General features: G+C 35.9%; 3 protein-coding genes across 9 annotated transcripts; all 3 read left to right on the top strand.

Moving 5' to 3' along the window:
• The first annotated feature begins 327 nt into the window (after positions 1-327).
• Positions 328-3079, top strand: LOC108994288. 4 transcript variants are annotated; one of them, XM_018969424.2, is made up of 2 exons: positions 328-796; positions 1610-2047. In XM_018969424.2, the coding sequence occupies exons 1-2, from the start codon at positions 592-594 to the stop codon at positions 1711-1713; spliced, it is 309 nt and encodes a 102-aa protein (XP_018824969.1). In that variant the 5' UTR covers positions 328-591; the 3' UTR covers positions 1714-2047. The 4 variants fall into 4 exon arrangements, with proteins under 4 accessions (XP_018824969.1, XP_018824970.1, XP_035549821.1 ...); XM_018969425.2 differs by lacking the exon at positions 1610-2047 and adding an exon at positions 1136-1273; XM_035693928.1 differs by lacking the exon at positions 1610-2047 and adding an exon at positions 2736-3079 and having other exon boundaries at positions 329-796.
• A 3711-nt stretch (positions 3080-6790) lies between these two features.
• LOC108994435 (CBS domain-containing protein CBSCBSPB5-like) lies at positions 6791-13854 on the top strand. Of its 4 annotated transcripts, none has more exons than XM_018969656.2 (15): positions 6791-7199; positions 7664-7811; positions 8922-9090; positions 9215-9347; positions 9457-9627; positions 9738-9816; positions 10012-10125; positions 10302-10368; positions 10551-10656; positions 10739-10797; positions 12087-12196; positions 12282-12415; positions 12968-13053; positions 13151-13240; positions 13428-13854. In XM_018969656.2, exons 2-15 carry the CDS (start codon positions 7696-7698, stop codon positions 13605-13607), a joined length of 1614 nt encoding a protein of 537 aa, XP_018825201.1. In that variant the 5' UTR covers positions 6791-7199; positions 7664-7695; the 3' UTR covers positions 13608-13854. The 4 variants fall into 4 exon arrangements, with proteins under 4 accessions (XP_018825201.1, XP_018825200.1, XP_018825203.1 ...); XM_018969655.2 differs by having other exon boundaries at positions 7658-7811; XM_018969658.2 differs by lacking the exon at positions 6791-7199 and adding an exon at positions 7465-7545 and having other exon boundaries at positions 7658-7811.
• Positions 13855-22164: 8310 nt separating this feature from the next.
• On the top strand, positions 22165-24677 carry LOC108994433 (non-specific phospholipase C6-like). Its single transcript, XM_018969652.2, has 3 exons — positions 22165-23571; positions 24007-24183; positions 24353-24677. The coding sequence occupies exons 1-3, from the start codon at positions 22461-22463 to the stop codon at positions 24649-24651; spliced, it is 1587 nt and encodes a 528-aa protein (XP_018825197.1). The 5' UTR covers positions 22165-22460; the 3' UTR covers positions 24652-24677.
• The last annotated feature ends 2502 nt before the right edge of the window (positions 24678-27179 follow it).

Genomic DNA, 27179 nt, shown 5'->3' with positions numbered 1-27179 from the left:
GGTTGGCTTGATTCACCTCCATCACCACTATGCTGGTAAGTTGCATTGAGCACATGGATGTCATTGTCCCAGGCCACCCTTCATGCCTACATTAACGGCGGTGAGAGGCTATCACCATGGATTCACGTGGCCATCCACCACCAAAATATTTAACTATTCTAAAACAAAAATCGAGAAATTAAATAATCACTCTCCCTTGCATTAACGCATGCAGTGTCGAACAGTCAAAAACTGTTAACATGGGTCAACTAAACCATGGTTGATAGATGGTCAGATCAAGAAGCAGACACCTCACAAAGAGCCCCAATTTATCCCATTCTTTATCCCAAGAGGATCGCAGCCGTTTAAAGGCTAAGCACCCGAGATCAATCTTTAGTCATACGCGCTTCGTTCATTCGTTACGAGAAGCATCCACATTCAAGCTCTCGTCTTTTTGTGTCCCCCCGCCAATCTAGACAAACCCATTGCTCTTTCTCAGATCTTGTCTTTTTTAGCACCACCCTTCTCACTTTCCTCTCTCTCTCTCTCTCTCTCTCTCTCTGTGCAAAAGTTTCTGTTTTTCTGATCTGCAACTGTGAAGGAGGTTTAATCATGGCGGACTGGGGGCCAGTGATAGTAGCAGTGTTGTTGTTCGTGCTATTGAGTCCGGGATTGTTGTTTCAGATGCCGGCAAAAGGAAGGGTGGTGGAGTTTGGGAACATGCAGACAAGTGGTGCTTCTATTTTGGTCCATGCCATCATTTACTTTGGCCTCATCACCATCTTCGTTATTGCCATTGGTGTCCACATCTATACTGGTAATTAATCTTAATCAACTTCATTCCCTCATTTTCTGGTTTTTTTTTTCTTTTTTTTTTATCATAGATCTGTTGGTTTTGGTTTCCATCTTTCTCTGATCTCTGTCTCTCTCTTTTCCTGTTTGGATCAAGGCTAGCTGGCTTTGATTCTTCTTGCTTTGTAATGGATAGATATGAGGATTTAGAATCATGACAGTGTTGAAAAAAAATGCCTTTCCTGTCTCTGATTTGCATCTTATGAATATGATTATGTGAGAGATAGTTTCTGAAATTTAAAGAGTTCAGATACGAATATTAGTTTTGGTACTAATTAAGATGGTATTTGTGTCAATAATGTAGATAAATTATATGAAGCTGATGAAGTTGGTGTACAATCAGTTGTATTTGATTTTGCCTCTTTCCTCCAAGCTTCTTTTAATTTTCGTTCAATGATAGGGTGAGGAATTTCACTTTTTTAAGTGATAAGGGGCTTTTGGATGGCATGATTTTATAATATATTATATAATAATATTATCTGTAAATCATTTTTCAAAAGCATCATGTCATTGTCAGTGTGAATGGGTATTTTTTTTTGGGTGGTTATATAGTCACCGTCCAGTCCCGTTGGGAGCTATTTATAGTCTAAAATGTTTTTTTTTATATATATATATATTTTTTTTTAACATTATAAGATATTTTTTAAAAAAATAAAAAAATTATAATATTATTAAAAAATATTACTTAATCATTAAGTAAAAAATAATATTAAAAAATAAAAAAAATATAATGAAATCAAGAGCCGTGAGAGTAGCTTTGCTCTTTTCTTTTCCTCAGGAACTAAAGTAAACGTGGTCCCTTGGGATTGGCAGAAGTGGAAGGGTATTGGATTGGTGGTAGGATGGATCGATGATGTCTTTGCGTTTAAGGTTAATTACTAAGGCATAAATTATTTTATAAGAAAAAATTTGTGGCCAACACTAAGCATAGATTCATCTACTTTACAAGCAAAATCGTAACTTTGAGGCTAAATAGAGAACATGTGGAGGCAGTATATGGCCATGCATGGGGGACCCATTTGAGTAAAGGTTGCACAAAGTCATTCTACTTGTATCTCAAACCTACAGCTTGCTTGCAAAGAACATATGATCAGATGAGGGATTCAAAGTCCATCGATTAAAGAAAAACGATGATGGCTCTTAAAATTATTACAATAGCTTCTTGGAGGGGTCCTTTGCTCTTCCTCTTCCGCTTGTTCGCCTCAATCTTTTTTTTCCTCTCTCAACCTTGCACCCGAGATTAATTTCTTAACGCAGGTCATATTTACTCACTTTTTTTAAAAAAAAATATACGGTTACGTATTTTATGACTATAAATATCATTTATATTAATATGTTATAGTTGTTATGTCTTTTTAAAGAGTTCAAATTCTAACTTTAAATTTTAAAATAATAATAATATTAAAAAATAATATTTTAACAATATTTTATTAATTTTTAATTTTTATGTAAAACCATACAATCTCTACTCAAATGGTTTTTATGTTAATTTTTAATTTTAACAGTATATGGCCATGCATTACCTTAAGCCTTAAGGGCCTAGAGCATTGGCATTGGATTTTATGCAAATGCAAAGTCATAATTTTCATAAAATTACATTATTTTGGATTTGACTATTCTATTCAAAAGATATTCTCACATTGGATTATATATCTATTAGTCAAAATAATAAAAAAATATTATTAGTTTAATCATAATAGTTTTTCCTAATTTAATAATAATAATAATATCCATCACCAAAAATTCCACATTTCACAACAACATTCCACAATTCCATATTTAATTATACAAAATCAACCCATCACCAAAAATTAAAAACACTGCAGTATACATTGAAACTCATCTCATATAAAGTGAAAGCAACATGACAAAGATCACCTCTCAAAATACACAAAAATAGACAGGTACACAAGGTGAAAACGCTTCATTTCCATTCCTTGGCTCAACTTTCTCGACAGCCAAACGGTCTCAACAAAGATGACAAAGAGTCAAAGAAAGTGAAAGCAAAGATCAGTGGAAGAAATATTAAATCAACGATCTCTCACAGACCTGGGACAATGGGAACCATCAAGGAAACAAAATTGAGAAAACGCTTGGTCTACCTTGGACAACGAGAACCAGCTTCCATGGAATCACGATAGAGAGAATAGGGAGATAAATGAGAGAAGAGGGAGAGAAAAGCAAGTTCGGGCCAAGAAACAGAGAAAACGAGGGAAATGAGAGAGAGGGCTGTTGGACGGACTTTTATTGAATAAAATAAACATTTGGTCTATCTACAGTGAAACGCCAAATATGACCGCTGCCTTTGGGTTACTGTACCTCAAAGCCAAAGAAGTATTGTTTTGGCTAATCCAATACAGACGTTTTTATATCAAATAAGCTAAATATTTAGATTTTATTGGCATTTAGCTAAACCAATGCAAGGACTCTAAGGCTGCTTAGAGAATCAATCTTTCAAGGGAAATGTTAAAGCATTTTCCCCCTAAGGTTGGATAAAATGCAATTTGAAAAAAAAAAAAAAATCCAATCTTCTCCTCCATCTAATTGCTATTTCAAGAGTCTCAAAAAATTCATACATTTCTTTCTAAGAAAGCCAACCTGCTCAAAGCAATGTCCCTACTCTCTTTTGAAAGATAACCATGTGACATGCCAAAACAATTTTTATACATAATTTTCATAATTCATGCCCAATTTTACATCTTTTGTTCTCTCTCTCTCAAGATGGAAATTTTACACAAATTTTAGAGATTCCATTCACGATTAATTATTACCTACAATACCAATAAATTAGTAATTTCATTTCGTATAATTAAAATTATTATAATTAGATAAATATTTTAACCACAAATGAATAATATAAAAATAAACTCACAAATTAACATGGTTTGATTTTGTAACGTCCCGTTCCTGCAGGGATGTAAGAGTTACTCTCTATAACTTAAAATTTACAATTCATCAATATATTTATAGACTCCAAAATATAACGTCATAAGAATACTACAAAATCTCTTAATAAAATCTGTCACTTCTCATAAATCTTCTATGAGTAATCCACTATACTTAAATAATCATCTCACCAATGCTCCATAATCTTGATCCTTAGCTAGACTATTAAAAAATCATCTAAAAAATATTTGGAGATAAGTGGTGAGTTATCAACAACTCAGTAAGTAGAATACATATATTAGTGTGTAAACATGAGCATTTTTACAGACTTCAGAATACAGAAACAAAACATTTCATTATCAATATGCAAATCTCAACGATACATATTATCAGAAAATCAGAGCGATTTTTCAAACATGTCATATTCAGAAAACTAACTTTTCATATTCAAAGACTCATTTGGCATAAAATAATTGAACATGTTCATCTTATCATAACATATCAGAACAGAGACCATGTTTAACCCTGTGATAGGGTTGTGCATCTTGCGGAAAGCCAAGTAGAACATAAATCACCAAGAATATCAAAGCGATTGCACTCAGAATAGAAATCCACTATTATATCTCGTGGTAGGGCCAAATGTCACTATTATATCCCGTGACAAAGCCAGAGGTCAATATTATATCCCATAACAGGGCCATAGGTCACTATTATATCATATGACAGGGCCAGAGGTCACCATTATTTCCCGTGACAGGGCCAGAGGTCACTATTATATCTCGTGACAGGGCCACATATCAGAGCAAAATAGAATCAGAATCACCATATCAGAATCAGAGTCAAAACAGAATCAGAAAGTCATGCCAAAAGTTTTTTCAAGTGCCACATCTTATCAACACAAAGTACTGAACAGAATCAGATCGCAAAAACATAACTTATACACAAAATTTCATATTCGCTCTCTTTTTCAAAGTTCAAAAACAGAATGCCAAAAATAAGCTCATGTCTACATGCCAGAAAATACTTTATCCTTATACAAAATTTCATGAGTAATGCAGAACAAATAACTGAAGTCGTTTCAGATTTATTTTCATAACAAAACATGCACATTTTCCAAAAAGCACCTCTATTCATTTTATTTTAATGCAAAGTCTAGCATAGGAACCCCGCTTACCTGGACTTCTTAACTTTTTCAGAATTTTCTTAAAAAATATCGAACAATAATTAATCGTCACCTATAAAATAATCACATAATTCTCGTAAGTTTTCAATTAATTTCATATTTTGATATTCAATCATACGCTTCTAAAATAACCTATTAAATTCCTCAAAACCTAAAATTTCAAACCATCACTATTGACTTAATAACTATGACTAAAACATATAATAGTCAGACCTATTTTTTATTGAAAACCAACTATAAAGTTTAATATTAGATAATATAATTATCCTAAAATATTTTAAAAATACCCATAACTATATTTTTCAAATAGACTAAGTCATATCTAAAGTGTAAAAATAACATTACACCAATATTGTTTACTCTAAAAATAAAACTTTACTTAATAACATGTTAAAATACTTAACAAATTTTCTGTAATCATAATTAAAATAAAAGTGTACTAATACATTATAAAAAAAATTAAAAACACATTAATAAAACATGTAGTAAAAGGGCACTCATGTAATTTCTTTCATTTCTTTGAAAACCAATAAAAACCTACGTAAACAGATATCTTGCATGGCAGGGGCTTACACACAGAGGAATCACACGGCAGCGTGTGACGCAGCGAGGGGGCTAGAGGCTTAGCAACGTAGCGGCGGTGATCTCGGTTGAAAAACCTAGGGGAGAGAGCGACGGAGATAACATGGCGTACGGAAGGGGAGAGAGCTCACCGAGGGACAGCGAGAAGGCGTGCGACTGGTCGGGAGCTACGTGCGGTGGCTTCTGTCGTGTACGTGGTTGAAAAACCGAGGGGCACAGGGAGAGGGAGATGCTGGTGGAGGAGCTCAGTGGAACGGTTTGAGCAAGGACTGCTCTGTTTTTCAAACCCAAAACAGAGGAGTTTCGGATCACTCTGCAGATGATTGTTCTCGGCACTTTGGTGGTGGTGCAGCGGTGTACGACGGAGGAGCTGGACTTCCAGTGATGGTCAAGTGGAGGTGACGCTCGGCGAGATGGAGTTGCGATCCTAGGAGATGCAATGTATGCACGGTTGTGTCGATTTTTGTATGGGGGCAGCATGAATTTTGGCCAATGCACGGTGGAGATGGATTGGTTGATCAGAGGCTTACGAGTGGGTGCACTGGTGGTGGCAGTATGGACGACGGAGGGCTGGCTTACGTGGGGTGACTCTCGGTATGGGAGTGCATGAAACCGAGGGGATGGAGGCTGGGCTTGCGATTCTAAGGTGGTGCGGCGGCTAGTGTTTGGGTAGTTTCTAATAGCATGGGAAAAACCTATGAGTGTCTATATATATATGAAGTGAAAATCCTAGAGAGACGTGTGTGCGAATGAAAGGTTGTGTCGTGTGTGTGCATGGAGTGGACGAGAGGAAGACTTATGGGGTGAATAAGAAATATAGACGGAAAGAAAAAAAAAACATGCGGAAAACAAAATCAACGTGTGAAGAAAATAAAATAAAAATAAAATGAACTAAATAAATAAATAAACTAAAACAAAATAAATAACAAAGAAAAAAAATTGTGCTTGATTGGATCCGGGTGTTACATATTTGATATATCAAATTATAAAATTATTTTTATTATAAAATAGATATAACGAATCACATGAAATCAAACTAGTTTATGAGTTTATATTTGTAGTACTTATTTTGTAATTATAAGATCCATAACTCCAAATTATCAAATCCATAAAAAATAAAATAAAAATAAAAATAAAAAATTTCATTTTCTTCCAAATTCGTGTTCTTTTGTTTTAAAGTCAGTTAAAAAAATTACGTTCATTTAAGAAAATACAAAACATAAACTCAATTGGATAGCTCAATTGTAAAAATATCATATCAGGCTGTCCAATGCTCTAAAATCACAATGTTCACAAAAGAGTTCCCGTGAAATGGGAGCTATCTCTTACGTGCAATCCTATCGTCCCTTCTCCCACAGCCTATTGAACTTTTCCTCCAATTTATCGGGCGTTCATCTCTCTCTCTCTCCATCTCGCATTCACCGAAATACGCAAATTTCCAGATACTATTCCCCGGCCGCGCTGGTTACACTTTCCCGAGGAGAAGTTAAAAAAACAACTCGGGTTTCTCGACCCCATCCGATTTCCAATCATTTTCTGTCACGTCCCTCGAGGCAAATAATCTGAGATTGTTATTGATCGACGGATTGCCAACTTCTGTTATCATGATTCAGCTGTGAGCCTGTGATTTATACAATTGCAAATTTCTTGGATATCACCGACTCTGATAGCTTGCGGGGGGAGGATTCTAGCTTCGGTGAATTAACTTTGTTTTGCGGTAAATTTTGAATTTAACCTACGATTGTTGCTAGGAAAAACGGTGGGAAAATCGAAGAAACCGCCCCGAGATAGATTTGTTTTTTTTTTTTAAAATAAGCATTCAGGTCTTCATTCATCACTCAAAAACGTTTACATCAAAGCAATATTTCTCCAACAGAATACATATTTGGAACTCATATAATATATATATATTATATATTTTGTTACTAGAACTCATATGTTATGTTTTCGTTTCTTACTTCCTTAATCCTTACCCATATCTTCTAACTTTTTGGGTCGGAAAAGTTAGAAAGAAAAAATACAAGTCACCTGAGCGACCCTCAGACCCGACAAAACCGGAAATGGTTTTTTTTTTTTAAATATCATTTTCTCGATTTTCCCAGCAAACAAATTGGGTTGCTAGATGTTTTCTTTCCATCTTTATGCAAGACTGATGGTGGCTTTTTTAAATTGAAGCAAAAGGTGGAGGAGATTGAGTTGATTTATCGGTGAAGATGGCGAGTCAAGGCAGTTTTTCAAGAAGAAGTCTGTCATTTACAAAGAAGAAGAAAACCTCGGAGAATGGAGGCCCTGATTCTACAAGAAAGTCTCTATCCCTTTCGCGGTCTAAGTATGTACGAGTACGCTATATGTCGTTTTTTCAACGTGTTACATTCGCAGACGGCTCTCTCTCTCTCTCTCTCTCTCTCTCTCTCTGGTTTAGTCTTCGTCGTTTGAGATTTTGCCTTTTGATGTCTTAGGGGAAAATTTGCTACCCATTGAATTTTGCTTCATCTTCATTGTTAGTTAATTTGTGCATATTCGCTGGTTTGATTGTAATGAGTCGTGAGAACTGAAAAAAAAAAATGAAGCTTTATGAAAGGATTTGCAAACGCACCTGCTTCAAGATTCGTATTTCTTTACCCATGATTACTTCCTGAATGGAGTGTCCGAAAAATGTTTATCAATTTCGCGGTTTATTGATTGATAAGTTGTGATTTAATTTTAATAGTTACCTATTACGGAATCCTCTCTGCAATGACATTTTGCTTAAATGTGAATTGTACATTGGATGTGCCACTTCTTAACAACTATTCTCTTAGGAGACGTTAAACTGATTTCTATACTTTTATCTTAACTGGGTACGCACAGCATTCGAGAATTTCATTGGCTGTCGGTTGTTATTTTCAGAACAATCATTTTTCTGAGTTTATGAGGGTATCTTAGCTATTTCGAGGGGGATGCAAGGGTTTAAGAGGCATACCAGAGAGTGTATCGGGATTAAAACTTAATGGCCGAGCATGTCTTGTGCCTCCTCTTTTTAGATTTTCTGCAAATGTCTGAAGATGTGAGTTGCCAATCATAGGTTCTTGGCTCTTCAACAGTACAGTTTTCCTTCTTTGGGTTGGGGGCGTTCGCCCCCCCCACCTGTTGAAGGGTTGTTGGTTGTATAGAGATTTTACTTTCTAACAAATATCGTACATTAGGGTTGCCGAATGATTGATGGACCAAGCCTTTTTATTTGTTTTGATATTAAGTGTTCAATCATTTGTTCTAAACATACTGAAGTATATGCCTTCACGTGTCAAGTAGGTGCCTTTGGAACTTTATCATAAAACAGTGATACATATACATACCAACTTACAATCGAAAAGGCATAAGGCTAATAGTCTAGCTCAAGTTATATTTTTGTAAAATGAAACTCTAATGAAATTTCCATGTATACTTGTATCTGGAACAGGGGACTGACTGGAGAGCGTACTGTAAAACGGCTGCGGCTCTCGAAGGCACTAACAATTCCTGAAAATACAACTATTCTTGAGGCTTGCCATCGCATGGCTGCCCGTAGAGTTGATGCTTTATTGCTAACTGACTCCAATGCATTGCTTTGTGGAATCCTTACGGACAAGGTATTATTTGAATTCATTGTCTGGCTAAATTTCCAAGATAAATATTGTCTTCAATGCTATATTTACCAGGGTTTTAACAATTCTAGTGATATGTTTCATGTAACCATTCATTTTGTGGTTGAAGGATATAGCAACTAGGGTTATCGCCTGTGAGGTTAATCTGGAGGAGACACCTGTTTCCCAAGTTATGACAAGAAACCCAACTTTTGTTCTCTCTGACACGCTTGCTGTTGAAGCCCTCCAAAAGATGGTGCAAGGTTAATAGGAATCCTAGAGGCCCATCCAATGTTTTCTTTTTCTTTTACATGAAAAAACAGTGTCTTATATCTTGTTCTCTGAACGTGGTTGTGATGTCTGTCTGCACAGGAAAATTCAGACATTTGCCAGTAGTGGAGAATGGGGAGGTCATAGCCCTACTTGATATTGCAAAGTGTTTATATGATGCCATTGCTCGTTTGGAAAGGGCAGCTGAAAAGGGAAAGGCTATTGCTGCAGCTGTTGAGGGTGTCGAAAAACATTGGGGGACATCAGTTTCTGGTTGGCAGAGTTATTTAGAATACCCTATTATTTATATGATTGCATAATATCCTTTTAGGTGTGTGTCCAGAGAAAGAAAAGTGTTCGACAATGCTGTTTTGGTTCTGCAGGTCCTGATACCTTAATTGAAACATTGAGGGAGCGGATGTTTAAGCCTTCCCTGTCTACGATCATTCCAGAGAATTCAAAGTAGGTAATATATCTTTTTGTAATTTTTCATATGGTATACTAGATGGATATTTGGTAGCAGTGTTATACAAGTTATTTGACCCACCATCAAATTGAATGCTATTAGTCAAAAGCATCCTTTTTGGATGCAAATCCCATCTACTCCTTGTTAAATGATTAGTGATGCATTGATTAAAAATTAGTGGCATCTTTCAGGGTTGTAACGGTTTCCCCAACAGAAACAGTATTAGTGGCAACAAACAAGATGCTTGAATTTCGATTAAGCTATGCAGTTGTGACGATTGATAACAAACCACAGGGAATTCTTACGTAAGTCTCTTATTGATAGCTGCACTTCACTCGAGTAGCCATCAACCCCAAAAGGAAAATTCATATTGCTCATCATTTTAATATTCTTTTAGGAGAGCTGTTAATTTTTACCGTTATGTTGCACTTTATTGTTTTTATCATTAATGTTCATAATTTTTGCATTTTGTTCTTGTCAGTTCAAAGGATATCTTGATGCGGGTAATAGCAGAAAATCTTCATCCAGAGTCCACTTTAGTAGAGAAGGTATTTTATTTTTCATCCGGGGAAATATGTTTGGGCCACTGTCTCTGAGGACAAAGAAAAAGAACTTCCTGTAGATAATTTTCGTTGGAACATCAGTTACTGCATAGGACACCTCAATTTTGTTTGTGTAATTAATAAAATAAATTGATTGTTGATGCACGTGCTCATGATTTGATTTACAGGTCATGACACCGAATCCAGAATGTGCAATGGTAGACACACCAATTGTTGATGCACTGCATAGTATGCATGATGGAAAGTTTTTGCACCTTCCTGTACTAGATAGAGGTAATAAGCTGATTGAAGTTAAGAGAAAAAATGTTGTAACAAGTCATTGTAGTTTCTGATAAGTTTTGATTGTTGAATACAGATGGAAATGTAGTTGCTGTTGTGGATGTAATACATATCACTCATGCTGCTGTGGCCACAGTAAGTCAAGCCTGTACCTTTCTGGTACTATTTATCTTTAATGATGTTCTATTCACATGGTAGTGTTAATCTCACATGAATTTTATAGGATCCCCTGTCCAATTACATTTCAGTATATTCCAAGAGAACCTATTCTTTAGTAGCACTCATGTCTCAGTTGTCAGTTCTATTTCGTTATTGATTTAACTTAAAAAAGTGCAAGTCTTGTTGAAGGAAACATCAGTTCACTTTGTTCTTTATTTTTCTTAATTCAATGCCTTATAGTAAAATAGGTTTCAATATAATCCTCTTACATTAAAACTTCACAGATTAGGGTTTACTAGGATGCCTGACTAGTTGCCTATACCATGCCTTTTCATGTTTATCCTATACCTGGAATTCATTGTCTTTAGTGTTTGATTTCTGGTACTATGTTGAGTGAGAAACAAGGGAGTACTCCACTTCTGCATGCTTGGTGGTTGATTCGAAGCATAAAGTTCTTTAGGAATTCTACATGCCCATGACAAGAAAATAGAAAATAGCCAAGTACTCTCTGTCCCACTATAGATGATGTGCTTTCCTTATAGATTCTCATTATTCATGAAAGTTTCTGGGATGAGAACACTTTTCACCCCTAAACTACAAGATGTTTTACACTTTGCACCCCAATCTGCCACAACTGACTCATTGTACCCTCTAACTACCTTCAACCAACAAACAACATCCTTCGTTAAGATCTGGCAGTCTAGATTGTGCTAATCACCTTTTTCTAGCCATCGTAACGGTCAGAATGGATGGCTCTATTTGCCATGTATAATAGCTTGAGAATAATTTTGGTATTTTTGTAGTTTAAATTATAAATTATCTCATAGTTTATGGGTCCAAAGTGTTTACTTTTGTTGCTCTCACCTTAGCAAACATGATTTTTCTTGTCTGGTTTCTCACCTTCATGCACCTGTTCTTTAATTAGCTATCTAATTTTAGCTCAGTTGCTTCAGAAATTCAGAAAGTAGCGATATATAAAACGCCACCCTCCCTCTCCCATCCTTGCCTTTGCTTTTTCTTTTTTCATCTTCTTGATGATGTTCCATGAGCATACATAATTCTTTGCATTGTTTCGAAATAAGTTTACTTTATTTTTTATCATGCATCCAGAAGATATAAATTAGCAGCCTCCTGTAGAAAATTATGTGGCCAGAATAGATACCAAATTTCTGCAATGGAGATTTTCATTTTGAAAAAGCATATGATGTTTTTTTTTTCTTCTTGGACGTGGAAGACATGGCTTCATCCTTTCCTTCATTTGCTAGGTTGGAAGTACTGCTGGCATAAGTAATGAAGCCACAAGCACTATGATGCAAAAGTTCTGGGATTCCGCCATGGCCTCAAGTCACCATGGTGATGAGGAGGATACACAAAGGTTATTTTTATGCAATGGTGATACTATAATAATACATTCTGACTTGGAGACTAAAATGTACTTTCACGTACTTGTGATGTCTCAGTGAAGGTTCCTTGATATTGGCTTCAGAAGTAACAGAGACCGAAAGATCGCTTCCCTTTCCCTCATCGAACCTGCCAAATACATTTTCTTTTAAAATCCAAGACAAGAAGGGAAGAATGCATAGGTTCACTTGTGGTATGCTGCTTATTCTTCTCATAACATAAGGCACCCTTCAATTGGCCATAGTTTGTGGTATTCCATTTTCCTTTGTGCCACGCGTTAAGTTTTTTTGTCTTTTTGATTGGTATTGCTAATAAATAGTATTACATTTATAATCTATCGATGTGGTAGGTTCAGGTGCAAGATACTATCATTAATGCCTGGACAATTAGACATCCAACCCGTAATTGCAAATTTAGCTCCTTGTTCAATCACTGCATCCGCTTGGTTCATCTAGGTGTCTCACTTAAATAAGTGGCTCCTTGTTTGGTCCTTAGTTCTGAAATTAGCAGTCCACTACACTGGCAAGATTATGGTAGTTTAGATAGGTAGTTTTGTAATACAATCGTTTACTTATAAAAAATAAAAATAAAAAAAAGATTATGGTAGTTTAGAAAAGTCACTGGTAACTTGTATGCATTCTTTTGAACTATGGATTAGGCTTTATGGTACAGCCCTGGCATCTAATATAGCAATGCACTCACGTTTGATGATTGATTGGGTATTTCTCGTGCTGCTTGACTTCAGATGTCCAGGGTTTGGCAGATCTTATAGCTGCAATCCTTCAGAGGGTGGGAGATGACATTGATCCCAACCACCTGCCTCAGATTCTGGTATATTTTAAGATCATCATTTGTCATCTTCATTTGGTTCGATTCTTGGTTTTTCCTTACATGGAGATTTTAAGCTAATGTTAGCCACGTTCTTTAGTATGAAGATGAAGACCATGATAAAGTTGTCCTAGCATCAGATAGCGATCTTGCTGCTGCTGTGGACCATGCAAAGTCAGCTGGTTGGAAGGTACAACTGATCTGTCTATTGGAACTTCAGACTTTTTCATCAGAACATTAGAAGAAAGATTAAAACATCAGAACAATTGTGCATTCCAAGAATAAGAGAGACATTTTTTTTAAAATGGAAAAAGGACTTTTGTTTTCTCATAGCAACACAAGAAGTTTTGACATTAAAGCAAATTCAAACTTTGCAGGGTTTGAGATTGCATTTAGACTACTCGGGAACACGAGGTCGTCGGAGAGCTACCAGTTCAGGGGGTTTGGATTATGCCAACGAAGATGCATGGGCCTCTGCATATAGTGCTGTTGCAGCAGGAGCTGCACTTGTAGCTGGTTTAGGTGTATTAGCATACTTGAGAAGATCCGGGACCTGATTTCAAACAACACTTTCAGTCTACAAGCGAAACTCAAAATTAGCAGAGATGATTTGCTCCTAAGGCTGGAGGCCAAATTGGAACTGGTCAGGGAGTACACATCTCGTGCTTCATACATTTCTTTTTTATTTTTTTATTTTTTTAAAATTACCTCATTCAAGGAAAATCAGTATTCTGGTGCCCTGTATTTTAATAAACTAGTTGCCACATTGTTAATTTTTTTAATTTTATTTTGTTTATAACTGAATTTTGTGAAGGTATTTAACCATGATCTTCTTAGATTATTAATTTTAATGAAATAAGACAAAAATTTATATCATGACATTTCAAATTTTACTCACGATTTATATTAATTTAATTTAAATAATAAGAAAATAACATGGCTTACCAAGAGAAAAACTTTTTGAAATTATGTAGAATAGAGATTTGCATGGATTGCATGTTTCCTCTCTTTCGGACTCTAGAGTCCAAGAGCATTAGTAGCGGATTCAATAAAGTTTAGCCAACATTTAGTTAGAGAATTCCCTTTTATAAATTTAACTATCAAATTTTCAACATCAAGTAACACTCTCCAAATCCATTACTATTTTATTAAAATATTGATTTTGACATTTTCATTTATTTTAATTCTAATTCTAATTTAAATATTTAATTGTTATTAAAAAAATATACATTAATTTTCTAACATTCATATTATTTCTAATGGGTATAATTTTCTAATGATTTTTTTTTTGCAACAACCATTCTTTCAACTTATATATTTTTTCAATGGTCATATATTCACAGGGGATATATTTTTTCTGCAGTATTTTTATGTGGGAGGAACAGAAAGCAGTGGGTTGAGAATTGTTTATAGTGAAAATAATATTTAGCCAACTCAAAGGATTGGCCAGATTTGGCTAGTGAATAAATCTTGGGCTAAAATTACTGTTCATTTATTAAATTCATTATAGTGAATTTTTGTGCAACCTAGATAAATTTTGGTCAAAATTTAGTTAGTTAAGTTGAGTCCACTACTAGTGCTCTAATGCCATCAATGGCGGGATTTTTTTTTTTTTTTTTTCTTTCTATAAAAGAGTGTAGTGTGATGGAAGACTTGCAGGAAGATTGGAATAAAATCGATCTCAATGAAGATGAGAGTGCTGCGATTGAGATTGAACATGTGGATTTTGGGAGTACTGCGTAACTGCAAAAAAATGAGTTTAATTGGGAAGGTGTATGTTGACAAAAGGGTTGGTTTAGAGGTACTAAGGACTACTAGGGGTGTAACCGGTCCGGTTCGGTCCGGTTTTGGATAAAATCTAGGATCGAACCGGTATGTACCGGTTTTGTATTTTTCAAAACCGATTACGCACCGGTTACCCTCCTAAACCGGTACTTCCGGTTTCCGGTCTGGTCTGGTTCGGTTTTTCGATTTTTTTAAAATGTAAATTTCACAATTTGTCATTAAAAATTTATTTATAAAAAAAAAAATTTGATTTAAAAAAAGCTGTTTTATACTTTTATTAATATATTAGACTATATAATAGTATTAATATTAGACTATTGGTATAGTTATAAGTTATATATTAGTATTAGTTATAAACTTTTAGTGATTTAGTATTAACATTTTATGTAATAATTTATAAATTATAATAAGAAATTATTTCATATATGAATATATATGTTATATATAAAATTTCACATAAAAATTTATAATTATACATTATATATAAAACTTATATATATTAATATTTAATATATATAAAATATTTTGTATAAAACTTATATATAAAAATATTATTTTTTATTTTTTTTAATCAACCGATCCGGTCCGGTCCAAAAAATTCCAGAACCGGAACCGGACCGAAACCGGCCGGTTTTTACATTTTAAAAATCGGTTCCGGACCGGACCGGTTCAAAACCAGTAAAATCGGTCCGGTTCGGTCCGGTCCGGTCGGGTCTGGTTTTCCGGTTTGAATTTACACCCCTAAGGACTACGATGTTAAAGGTGTGGAAGGTTGACAAAGATGTAGTCTTCCAGTTAATAGGGGACAATTTATTTTCTATTACCTTTGTCACTTCGGTGGATAGAGACAAGGTCTTGTCAGGTCAACCTTGATTATTTGATAATTTAGTTTTTGTCCTCAAACCAGTCAATCTGAGCACTCCACTTCATGCTATGGATCTTACGTCTGAGTGTTTCTGGATTCAGCTTTGTAGGCTTCCAATGGGTTTTATGAATCATGCTATTGGTGAACAAATTGGTAAGTCAATTAGCAGAGTGCTTAAGGTAGATATTCCATATGATGACATTGGGTGGGGTCCTTTTCTTTGAGTTCTTGTTGAGGTGGATTTATGTAAACTTGTCTCTTGGGGAAGAACAATTCATTATAATTCTCAGAGGTTGTGGATTCCTATCCAATGGGAAAAGCTTCCTCGCATTTGTTTTTCATGTGGCCATATGTTCCATGGAAAGCAGTAGTGTATTTCCCTGGAAACTGTAAAGCAGAAAGGTGGAACTCAATTTGGAAGTTGGTTACGGGCTAGGTTCTATGGAGGCAAAAGATGAAGGCTTGTGACAAATAGACATGAAGGCTCTACGAAGCCTTTCTCAGGTACACCCAAGGAAGGTGGTTGGAATCTAGGACACAGGGAAGTGGATCAGTGGGGTGAGGAAAGCGGCTGTTTTGGGATGGGGGGAGAGGATTTCGAAACTCAAGGGATAACTGACAATGTTGTGGTAGTTGGGAAATCTTTAGAGGCAGTTGATCAATTACCGAATGTGGAAGTTAACAAGGAAAAAGAGAAGGTGACAGTTACAATTGTCGTTGATTCTAAGCTCAATACACGGGAAACTTTGATACGAGAGAGTTTCGAGAAATGGGTTATGGATTTAATTTGGCCTGGGCCTATGGTTTCAAGCCCATATCTAGTCCAACATGTTGAATGTAGCTGTACAATGATGTTCGATATTGGAAAGCTCCCTACTACCCGAACTTCGAAACGAATTTTCCAAGTGGAGAGGAATCAAAAGGGAGTTGCAGAAGAAGGGCAGTGGTAGTAAGTGATGGTGTTCGGCTTCCCTTGCCTCAGCAAGCTGATAATAAGAAATGGAAGAGGAAGGCTCGAAAGCAGGGTAATCTAGGCCAGTCTCTTGTATCCTTTTCTCGTGAGAAAAGAGCTGGCTTGTTCTTACATGATGAAAAAGATGATGTCTCTTTGGGGAAAAAACAAAAAAATTGTGGATGAGGACCGAAGTGATTCAATTGAGGTGCTATCGGCGGAGGCTGCCAGTCACCCCCGCTGAGAATTATGATTCTATTCAGTTGGAACTGCCGAGGGCTTGGGGACCCTCGGACAATTCATGACCTTTCACTAATGGTGAAAGATAAGTTTCTCAAGGTTGTGTTTCTCATGGAGACACTGCTTGTTGCCTATAAAATGGATCGTATTCGATTTGATTGTTGCTTTTCAGTAGATCCAGTGGGTAGAAGTGGAGGTGTTGCTATGTTATGGCAAGAGAATTTGGGGTTTACAATTCATAATTTTTCATTAAGACATATTAGTGGATGGGTTAATGGGTTGGATCAGATGGAGAAGGTTATGCTCACTGGCTTCTATGGGGATCCTCAGACTAGCAGAAGGGTTCAATCTTGGGATTTGTTACATAGATTGAATCCAGGTCCTTATCCTTGGTGTTTATTTGGGAACTTTAATGAGATTTTATTCTCTTCTGAGAAGGTGGGTGGTAGAGATAGATCTGAATTGCAAATGAAAAGGTTTTCAGTGGTTGTGGATCAAAACAGTTTGATAGATGTGGGGTGTCGTGGAAATCCTTTTACCTGGAGTAATAGGCATTCAAATTGGACTTTCACTAAGGAAATGTTAGATAGGGTTTTTATCAATAAGATATGGCTGGAAAAATGTGTTAGAATACTAGTGGATACAATGGTGGCTAGATGTTCTGACCATGCTCCCCTTTTTGTTTCTTTGTTTTCAAAAGGTGGGGGTATGGGAAGGAAAATCAGACCTTTTATGTTTGAGGCTTGTTGGTCAAAAGAATAGGAACGTGGTCGAGTTATAGCAGAATCTTGGAGGGGTAGTTCTGAAAGGGGTTCTAATCAAGATAAATTACAAGCTTCTTTGAAGCAGTGCAATGAAGAGCTGGGTAACTGGAACAGATCCAAGAGGTCAGAAGTCGAGAAATTGATAGCTGTGAAAAGCGTTCTTTTGAAGAGATTACAAGACAGAGAAGGGGCAGATAATGTGGATGCTATCAGAGCTTTACAGAAATAGGTTGGTTTGCTTTTAGAAAAGGAAGATTTGAGATGGAAACAAAGGGCTAAAGTTAACTGGTATAAGGTAGGTGATAGAAACACTAGATTTTTTCACTTGTGTGCTACTCAGAGAAGGAGAAGGAATCGAATTATGGATGCCAGAGATTCTAATGCTGTTTTAAGGACAGGCCATGTTAGTATTTCAAAGGCTTTTGAGAATCATTTCGCTAATTTTTTCTGTTCTTCTAATCCTTCTGATGTGATAATTGAGGAAGGGTTAGTTAATCTGAATTGTAAAATAACTAGTGAAATGTCTCATACACTGGACGCACCTTTGATAGATTGGAGGTTGAGTTGGCTTTATATCAAATGGCTCCTTTTAAATCCCCAGGCCCTGATGGTTTTAGCCCTTGCTTTTACCAGGATTATTGGAGTATAGTGGGTGATAGAGTTGTGAATGTGGTTCTAGATTTTTTGAATTCTGGTATTTTGTAGAGGATGAAATGAATAGGACCAATTTGGTTTTGATTCCTAAGGTGGATAGACCTAAAACTGTTAGTGATTTTAGACTGATTAGTTTATGTAATGTGATTTATAAACTAATGGCTAAGATACTAGCAAACAGGTTAAAAAAGATTTTACCTGAGATTATTTCCTACAATCAGAGTGCCTTCATTACGGGTCGTTTAATTTCTGATAACGTTATGATTGCTTATGAGGCTATTCAAACAATGAGTGTATTCAAGTTACCTTTGAAGTTGTGTTCACAAATTTCTCAATTGATAGCCAAATTTTGGTGGGGTCACATGACAAACCAACACAAGATTCAATGGAAACAGTGGAACAAAGTCAGTTTATCTAAAGATTATGGGGGTATGGGGTTTCGAGATATTGTCAGCTTTAATCAAACTTTGTTAGCAAAGCAATATTGGAGACTTCTGACAAAACCTTCTTCTTTGGTGGCTAGAATAATGAAAGATAAATATTATAAAAGTGGGGATATTCTATGTGCAAAAACTGGTACTGCCTCTTCTTTGATTTGGAGAAGTATTAATGATGCTACTGGGTTAGTAAAGGATGGTATGCGTTGGAGGGTGGGTTATGATAAAAAAATAAGGATTTCGATGGATAAGTGGTTGCCAATCCCTAACACTCATATGGTTCAGTCATCTAATTATTGTTTACAAAGGGAGAATACAGTTGACAAAATGCTTCTACCTGGAGGTTTTTGGAATGTCTTTCTGATTGATGAGGTTTTTTTTGTGGAAGAAGCTGAAGTGATTAAAAGTTTGACTATGAGTAGAAGGGGTTCTGACTATAAGTTGTATTGGGGTCCTACCAACAATGAGTTATTTTCTGTTAAATCAGCCTATCATTTGCAGTGTCAAAAAAAGCAAAATTTCATGGGGGTGTTCTGATCAACAACATTTTTCTGAGCTTTGGAAGAAGGTATGGGCTTTGAAGGTTCCAAATGCAGTTAAAGTTTTTATGTGGAGGGCAGTTAATGAAACTCTTCCTACTAGAAGCAATCTGTATAGAAGGAAGGGTACTGAAAATGAAGCTTGCCCTATTTGTAACCAGCAAGCTTAGACAAGCAACCATGTCTTGTGGTCTTGTGGGACTGCGATGGATGTTTGGGCTGATTCAGAGAGTTTTCTGCAGAAATCTAAAACTATTGGGACTGATTTTGTTTTTACTTGGAAGCAGTTGTTATAACGTTTAACTATTTTTGAACTTGAACTTACAGCTTGTGTTTTTAGGAAGTTATGGTTGAGAAGAAATAGCTGGGTGTTTGAAGATGTATTTGTTAATCTTAAGAAATTGTGGCAGGGTGCAAGATTAGAATTGGAGGATTTCCAAGCGGCTCAAGCTTCAACTCTTACGATAAGTGGAGGCCAAACTGTTAGTAGAAGACTGATTAAATGGTGCGGACCTAAATGAGCTTGGATAAAAGCCAATTGGGATGTAGCCTTTCTTGACAGCAGTAAGAGGATGGGAGGGGGTGTGTTTTCAGAGATCATAATAAGGAGTTATTAGCAGCAGCAGCAGCTTAGTCTAAAGATTTTATTTTCTCTCCTTTACAGACAAAAGCTATGGCTCTAGAGAGGGCTACTGATTTGTGTGTTGAGCTTGGGCTTAATAAGGTAGTTTTTTAAGGGGATTCCTTGACTTAGGTTACTGATATTCAGAATCCAGCAAAGAATTGCTCATGGTATGACCAAAAGGTGGAAGATCTTACGGTTGTTTTTGGACAATTTGCTCAAAGTAAGCTCCAATATGTTTCACGGCAAGGAAATCAGGTGGCTCACATTCTAACCAAATTGGGCTTACAGAGGAATGAGGAAATTGTTTGGATTGAAGAGCCTATGGAAATTCTGTGTTATATTGTACATGATCAAACTGTTTTTATTGTTGATTAATGTGATAAATGTTTTCTTTAAAAAATATGTATATTTTATTAAAAATAAATTGTCGGCATGTGGACCCACGTGGCCTTGTTCACCAATTCCACGTAAGCATTCTTTGACCTTTGTGGTAGAAATAAATTGATTTTATAAAGCCCCAACATGCACGCAATATCTTACGGCTGTCATTATTCAAGTCTCGAATTTAATATTTCTTTTAAGAAAAATGCAGTGGACTTGCACATTTTACAATTACAAAATCTCATATCTTAGCATTTTATCCTCAACACTCCCACATTCACATTTTATTTATTTATTTATTAATAAATTAACTATATTTATTTTATTTTATTTTATTTCATTTCGTTGGTCTCAATCTTCTAAAGGAGTAAACAACTGTTCTGTGCATGACTTGTCTATCAAATCTCAAATGGCACCAAAATTGAAAGATATTTTGAGAGGCTTCACGTGCAATACTTTCAACCCAAACTTTCTGTCCATGGCCTGGAATTTAGATGTTTTCATTCCTCAAAATATTACATTTACAGAATATAATTTTTTTTTTCAATATTTTCGAAAACACCAAAAGCTCAAAAATCCATCTCCCAAACAATTTTCTTTTAATTAAAAAAAAATATGGCAGCAAAGAAAACTCATTTAAAAAAGAAAAATACTACTCTTACCAATGGTTATTACCGCTTGAAGTTACCGTTGTGATTTTTATTTTATTTTTTATTTTTTTTACTTAGTAATTAATGAATTATTTTTTAATAATATTGTAACTTTTTTTATTTTTAAAAATATTAAAAAATACATGTAAAAAAAAATATAACTAACAGTAGCTTTCAACGAGAGTTGAGAGTAGTGGCTGTAGAGCCACTCTTTAAAAAAATGAGTCCAATAATTTTTATAAAACCTTAACTCAAAAAGTTTTCATAAATATTTTTACAATTCAGAAGAAAAACAGTATTAAAAATGTTTGTGCCAATTGGGGTATATTTCCTATATAATATTTTATTTTTTTCTTTATTTTTATTTTTTCGCAATGTAATTGTAGTGTTATTCCAAAGTACAACCTGTCATCATGTTACCACATTACCATATTTTGTCTGCCAATATTTATTTTTGCATTTAACACCTTCTCACCCAGATTTAATATTAAATGTTTTTTCTTTTCTTGTATTGATGGAAATTGCCAATTAAAAAGTCTCATGCACCAATTGGCGATAATGTCACTTCATTATAAATTTTAATTTAAAAAATCAAGATTTTCATCTGATTTGAAGCCAACACAAAAGATGTAAAAAATTGTGAATATTTTTTTAAGTTTTTATAATGAGCCTAAAATGAGAGAGCACTGAAACTATGGTAAGTAGGAGATTAGCATACACACGAGTTATATTTTTCCTATTTTTAATTGTGATTGAATATAAAGTATAGGTCAAAATATAGAGAAATACTATAACTATAAAATGATTACACAATAGCAATCTCACAAATTAACGTAATTTGATGTGATTCGTCATATTGTAAAATTACTTTTATTATAAAGTAGATCTAAAGGATCAGATGAAGTCATGTCAATTTATTTGATTATTTTTATATACTTCTTTTATAGATGTATCAGTCTTTCAAAATATATGTAAATAAAATAAATATTTTAATTATTGTAAAAATCGAATCTCTTGATGTGATAATTATGAATATAAAATATAATTCTGAAAATCAAATTAAAATGGAGAATTTTATATTATACCGGACTGGCTCATAAGGGATGGCCTTCTTGTTTTAAGTTTTTAACTCAAACCATGGGCTGTATACATTCTCAAACTACAGTGTCAGTGAGTATGCAGCAGAGAGTATTCAACCTCAACTCGGAAAAGTTACCAGAACAAGACGCAATTATATTATGGCATTTCACCTTTCCTTTTACGTTGCTCCTCTTTTCCAAAAGCACCCATCTATATAAAGATTGGAAGGGCACAAAAACCAGAAGCTTTCTCTCTCCTCTCCTGATTGCTCTGTACTCCAAATGCACTACTGTAAGTTAATTCTCTATCCCTTCAAAAAATATCTGCTGAACTTCTCCTCCACATACTGTTTCTAGCGCATTATTCAGAGAGAGAGAGAGAGAGAGAGAGCAAAACGAAGCAAACCCATTTTGCCAAAACTAGCATATTTCAGAGAGAATGGGAGGTTCCAAAACCCGGCCACCAGGTCCACCTTCATTCGGCTCCATTTTCCTGCTATTTCTCACTCTGTCATGGGTTTTCCCACCCACCCATTTTGTCTCAGCAGTCCCACCTCCCCAGCAACCCATCAAAACCATTGTGGTTTTGGTTATGGAGAACAGGTCCTTTGACCACATGCTCGGATGGATGAAAAAAGCCATTAACCCATTAATCAATGGAGTCACAGGAGAAGAATGCAATCCAGTATCCACCAACCAGACAGACCCAGACTCCATTTGCTTCTCGGACGATGCTGATTTCGTGGATCCGGATCCTGAGCACTCCTTCGAAGCAGTGGCGCAGCAGGTTTTTGGCTCTGGCTCTATTCCTTCCATGACTGGTTTTGTGGAACAAGCACTCTCAGTGTCCCCAAACCTCTCCGAAACTGTCATGAAAGGCTTTAGACCTGAATCTGTGCCGGTCTACGCGGCTTTGGTTCGTGAATTTGCGGTCTTTGATAGGTGGTTCTCTGCAATTCCCGGCCCGACCCAACCCAATAGGCTGTTTGTGTATTCTGCAACTTCTCATGGTTCAACAAGCCACATTACGAAGAAACTGGCTTTCGGGTATCCACAAAAAACCATTTTTGACTCACTTCATGAGAATGGTATGAACTTTGGGATTTACTTCCAAAGCATGCCCACAACTTTCTTTTACAGAAATTTGAGGAAGTTGAAGTACATATTCAAGTTCCACCTCTTTGATTCGAAGTTCAAGAAAGATGCTTTAAAGGGTAAGCTTCCAAGCTTAACAGTTATCGAGCCAAGGTATTTCGATACACTGGGAATGCCTGCAAATGATGATCACCCTTCTCATGATGTGGCTAATGGGCAAAAATTAGTTAAGGAGGTTTACGAGACATTGAGAGCAAGTCCTCAGTGGAATGAGACTCTATTTGTGATTACCTATGATGAGCATGGTGGGTTCTATGATCATGTCAAGACTCCTTATAATGATGTTCCTAACCCAGATGGGAACACAGGTCCTGCTCCATATTTCTTCAAGTTCGATAGGCTTGGCGTTCGTGTGCCGACAATTATGGTCTCTCCTTGGATCAAGAAAGGGACAGGTGAGCTCAAATTTTCATGTTTTAACCCCTCTTTAGTTAGCTGTTTTGTGTGGATGTTAGAGATTGCTCTGATGATTTGCATAGAATTGTGTTTGTTATTTGAATCTACTGAGAAATTTCTGAGATTAAAGTTGGATTAGTTGCTGGTTGATTTTTTCAAGTGTCTTCTGTCACACGTGTCTGTTGTTTGAGTGGGATAGATTGAGGAGTATGGTAATATGGGTTTGAACTTTGAAGTCAATTTATTTGGCAAGTTGGCAATCGAGTTTAGAAAGCTAGTTACAAGTGAACTGGTTGTTATTAGTAGTTTGGTTAGAGTAACTAATGTCTTGGTGCATATCATTACTAAGGGTTTTGAAGCTTCAAACTTAAATGCTTTGTTCTTTCGCTTTCATCTTTTAATATGCTGATCTGCATTTGCATCTGTTTTCACAGTAATAAGTGACTCAATAGGGCCTACTCCAAACTCCGAGTTCGAGCACTCTTCAATCCCTGCAACCATAAAGAAGATGTTCAACCTCTCCTCTAACTTCTTGACTTATAGGGATGCATGGGCTGGGACATTTGAGCAGGTTGTTGGGGAATTAACCTCTCCTAGAACCGATTGCCCAGGTACCTATCCTACATTCAAAGCCAATTCAAATGATCGAAAAACATTTTGTTATTTTTCTCTTTATTTGCCAATCATTTGACAACTGATAAATAACAATTTTCTTTTCTTTTTTAATATGCACAAGCTAGTGCTAGAAGAAACCTTAGCCTAACATGCATATGTTTGCAGAGACTCTGCCAGATGTGACACCTTTAAGGACCGCAGAAGCAAAGGAAGATAGTAAGTTATCCGAGTTTCAAAGTGAGGTAGTTCAACTAGCAGCCGTTCTTAATGGCGACCACTTCTTGAGCAGCTTCCCAGATGAAATGAGCAGCAAAATGAATGTGAAAGAAGCACATGAGTATGTGGAGGGTGCTGTTGCAAGGTTCATAAGAGCAAGCAAAGAAGCCATCATGTTAGGGGCAGATGAATGTACCATTGTAGATATGAGATCATCTCTCACCACCAGATCCTCCATTCATAATTAATAAAGTCATCATCCCTTTTTACTCAAGTATATATGTCAGTGTCCTTTCTTTGGCTATAAATATATCTCAGAAAGTGACTACCATTCTTATAGAAGTGGAATGCCTTGAAAAAACAAGGGGAAGTAGTACTTTCTATTGTGATTTGGCTACATTCTATTGTGATTTGGCTACAATCGTTGTCTCATTTGCTTCAAGTGGTTATCGATGCTATCAAAACAACCTGTAAAGGAAATTCGCTAATCTAAGGATATTAGCCAATCACAGCCATGCAAAATGATGATAATAAAACAGACTCAGTAACTCCTGCGTGTATTTAGTTAATATATATAGACATCCATATAAAAAAATTGAAAATAGAAACAAATGCATCAATTTCTGTTCGAATGTTTATGGTTCCAAAAATTGGATGGGACTTGAATGCAAGGGGAAGGAATACAGAGGGGTCATCAATTATTGCTTTGTTTATTTATTTGCCTTGTCTGGTAGTTAGCAAGCAAGACTAGACAGAAGTGCAGAAGCAGGTAAAGAGACGTGAAAAGCCTCTATGTTTCTTACCTTTTGGCTTTTATGGTACTCCTAAGACATTGCTTTGCATCTTACAGCAGCCAGCCATGGATTCTAACATGCTAAAACAAGTTAAAAGCTGAAATACTCAAAAACTTTTATGCATAATGATTAAGCCACGGGATTTTTGCACGGAATGAAAAACAAGGGAGCAAATTGATTCGTAATATGGCGGATTGGGTGTTCCTAAATTGAGGGTATGCACACCTTTGTCCAATGGCAGATTGGAGTTCGTAAATTGAGAACTTTCAATAAGGCTCTCCTAGAAAAATGGTTATGACTTATCATAGGGAAAGAGATGCCCTTTGGAGGAAAATTATGATGTTAAATATGAGAGTATTTAGACAAGTTGGTGCTCTAATGAAGTAAGAGGAGCTTACGGTGTGGGTGTGTGGAAATTTATTCGTAATGGTTGGGAAGACTTGCTAATTGCATGTTTGCGGTGGGTAGGGGCACACAAGTAAGATTTTGGCATGACACTTGGTATGGCGATGTTGCATTGAAGACCGCTTTTCCCTCCCTTTTTTAGGATTGCGCTCGATAAGAATGCCTCAGTTGTTGATAATATGATCATCTCCTCTGACTCCACTCAATGGTCAGTGAGATTTATTAGAGTCGCACAGGACTTGGAAATGAGAGATATTGCTGATTTTTACAGCGCGTTATACGCGTTGAACTTCCATGCAAATGGAGAGGATCGATTGCTTTGGACATCTATAGGGAACAAGAACTTCTCAGTCCGATCCTACTATAAGGTATTATTGACCCACTCCACCGTTGCATTCCCTTGGAAGTGTATATGGAGGAGTAATGCTCCCCTCGAAGTGGCTTTCTTTGGTTGGCTAACATCTCACAGGAAAATATTGACTATTGACAAGTTGAGAAGCTGTGACCTCTACTTAACAGATTGTTGCTTTATGTGCAAACATGACAGTGAATCAGTAAATCACCTTCTTCACCATTGCAAAGTAGTTAAGGCTTTATGGGATGAAATATTCACAAGGCTTGGTATGACATTGGTAATGCCTAGAAGAGTGATAAGAGTTATTGGTTGAAGAGGATTCCAAAGCAACAGATAGATCACGACTATTTGGAAGATGGTGCCTCTATGTCTAATGTGATGTGCATAGAATGAGAGGAATAGTGACAAGGAGCACACGGTTTAGAGACTTTTTTTTATCATACCTTGTTACTTTGGACTTCATCTATTGTATTGAATGGAACATCTTTTAATGACTTTTATGCTGCTTTTCGTAACATTTAACTTGTAATTAGGCTTTTTTGTATACTCTATGTGTACTTGGGAAATTACGTGGATTAATAAAATATTTTCTTACCTTAAAAAAAAAATACACTGTTCACGATCTATGTTTTCCATTCCGTGTAAAAAAAAACCCTGTGTGAGTATCAGGGTTCAATTTTGATGGTCCATACTGCTGCTACTGCCTGCCAACTTCCTCGTGGAAAAACCTGATTCCTTTTGGCATGAAATGAGGCTACTCCTACTACAAGATAAAAGGTGCTTAAGGACGCCTATTATATATATATATATATATATATATATATTATCTATATAACAAGTCAGACGCGTGCATTGGTTCTGTTTGGACGTCATAGCTAACTTTCCATGAAAGGCATATATGAATTTAACGAGATCAGTGTGCCTCAACATATCTATAAATGGTTTGGCTTACAACTATTTTCTATTGAACAAATGAATGAAGGATACTGATAATGACGAACACACAAGTAAACATCGGCCCGATCAAACTTTAACACGACGTTCAAAGACTTTTCACTGGATGCAAGCCCAACTTATATAAAACTTACATGATTTCGAGGTAGTAGATTTATACTCTTGTCGAGTATCATCCCATAATTTTGATCATTTGCGTTTACAACTTATAAATTTTGGCGTAAAAGCATAAACTTTACTACTGTTGAACTTGGACTTCTCACATTCA

Source organism: Juglans regia, chromosome 9 (assembly GCF_001411555.2).
Source record: "Juglans regia cultivar Chandler chromosome 9, Walnut 2.0, whole genome shotgun sequence".
In the NCBI taxonomy this organism is placed as follows: Eukaryota; Viridiplantae; Streptophyta; class Magnoliopsida; order Fagales; family Juglandaceae; genus Juglans; species Juglans regia.
The sequence above is the reverse complement of the archived record's forward strand: the minus strand, read 5'-3'. Positions and strand labels throughout refer to the sequence as shown.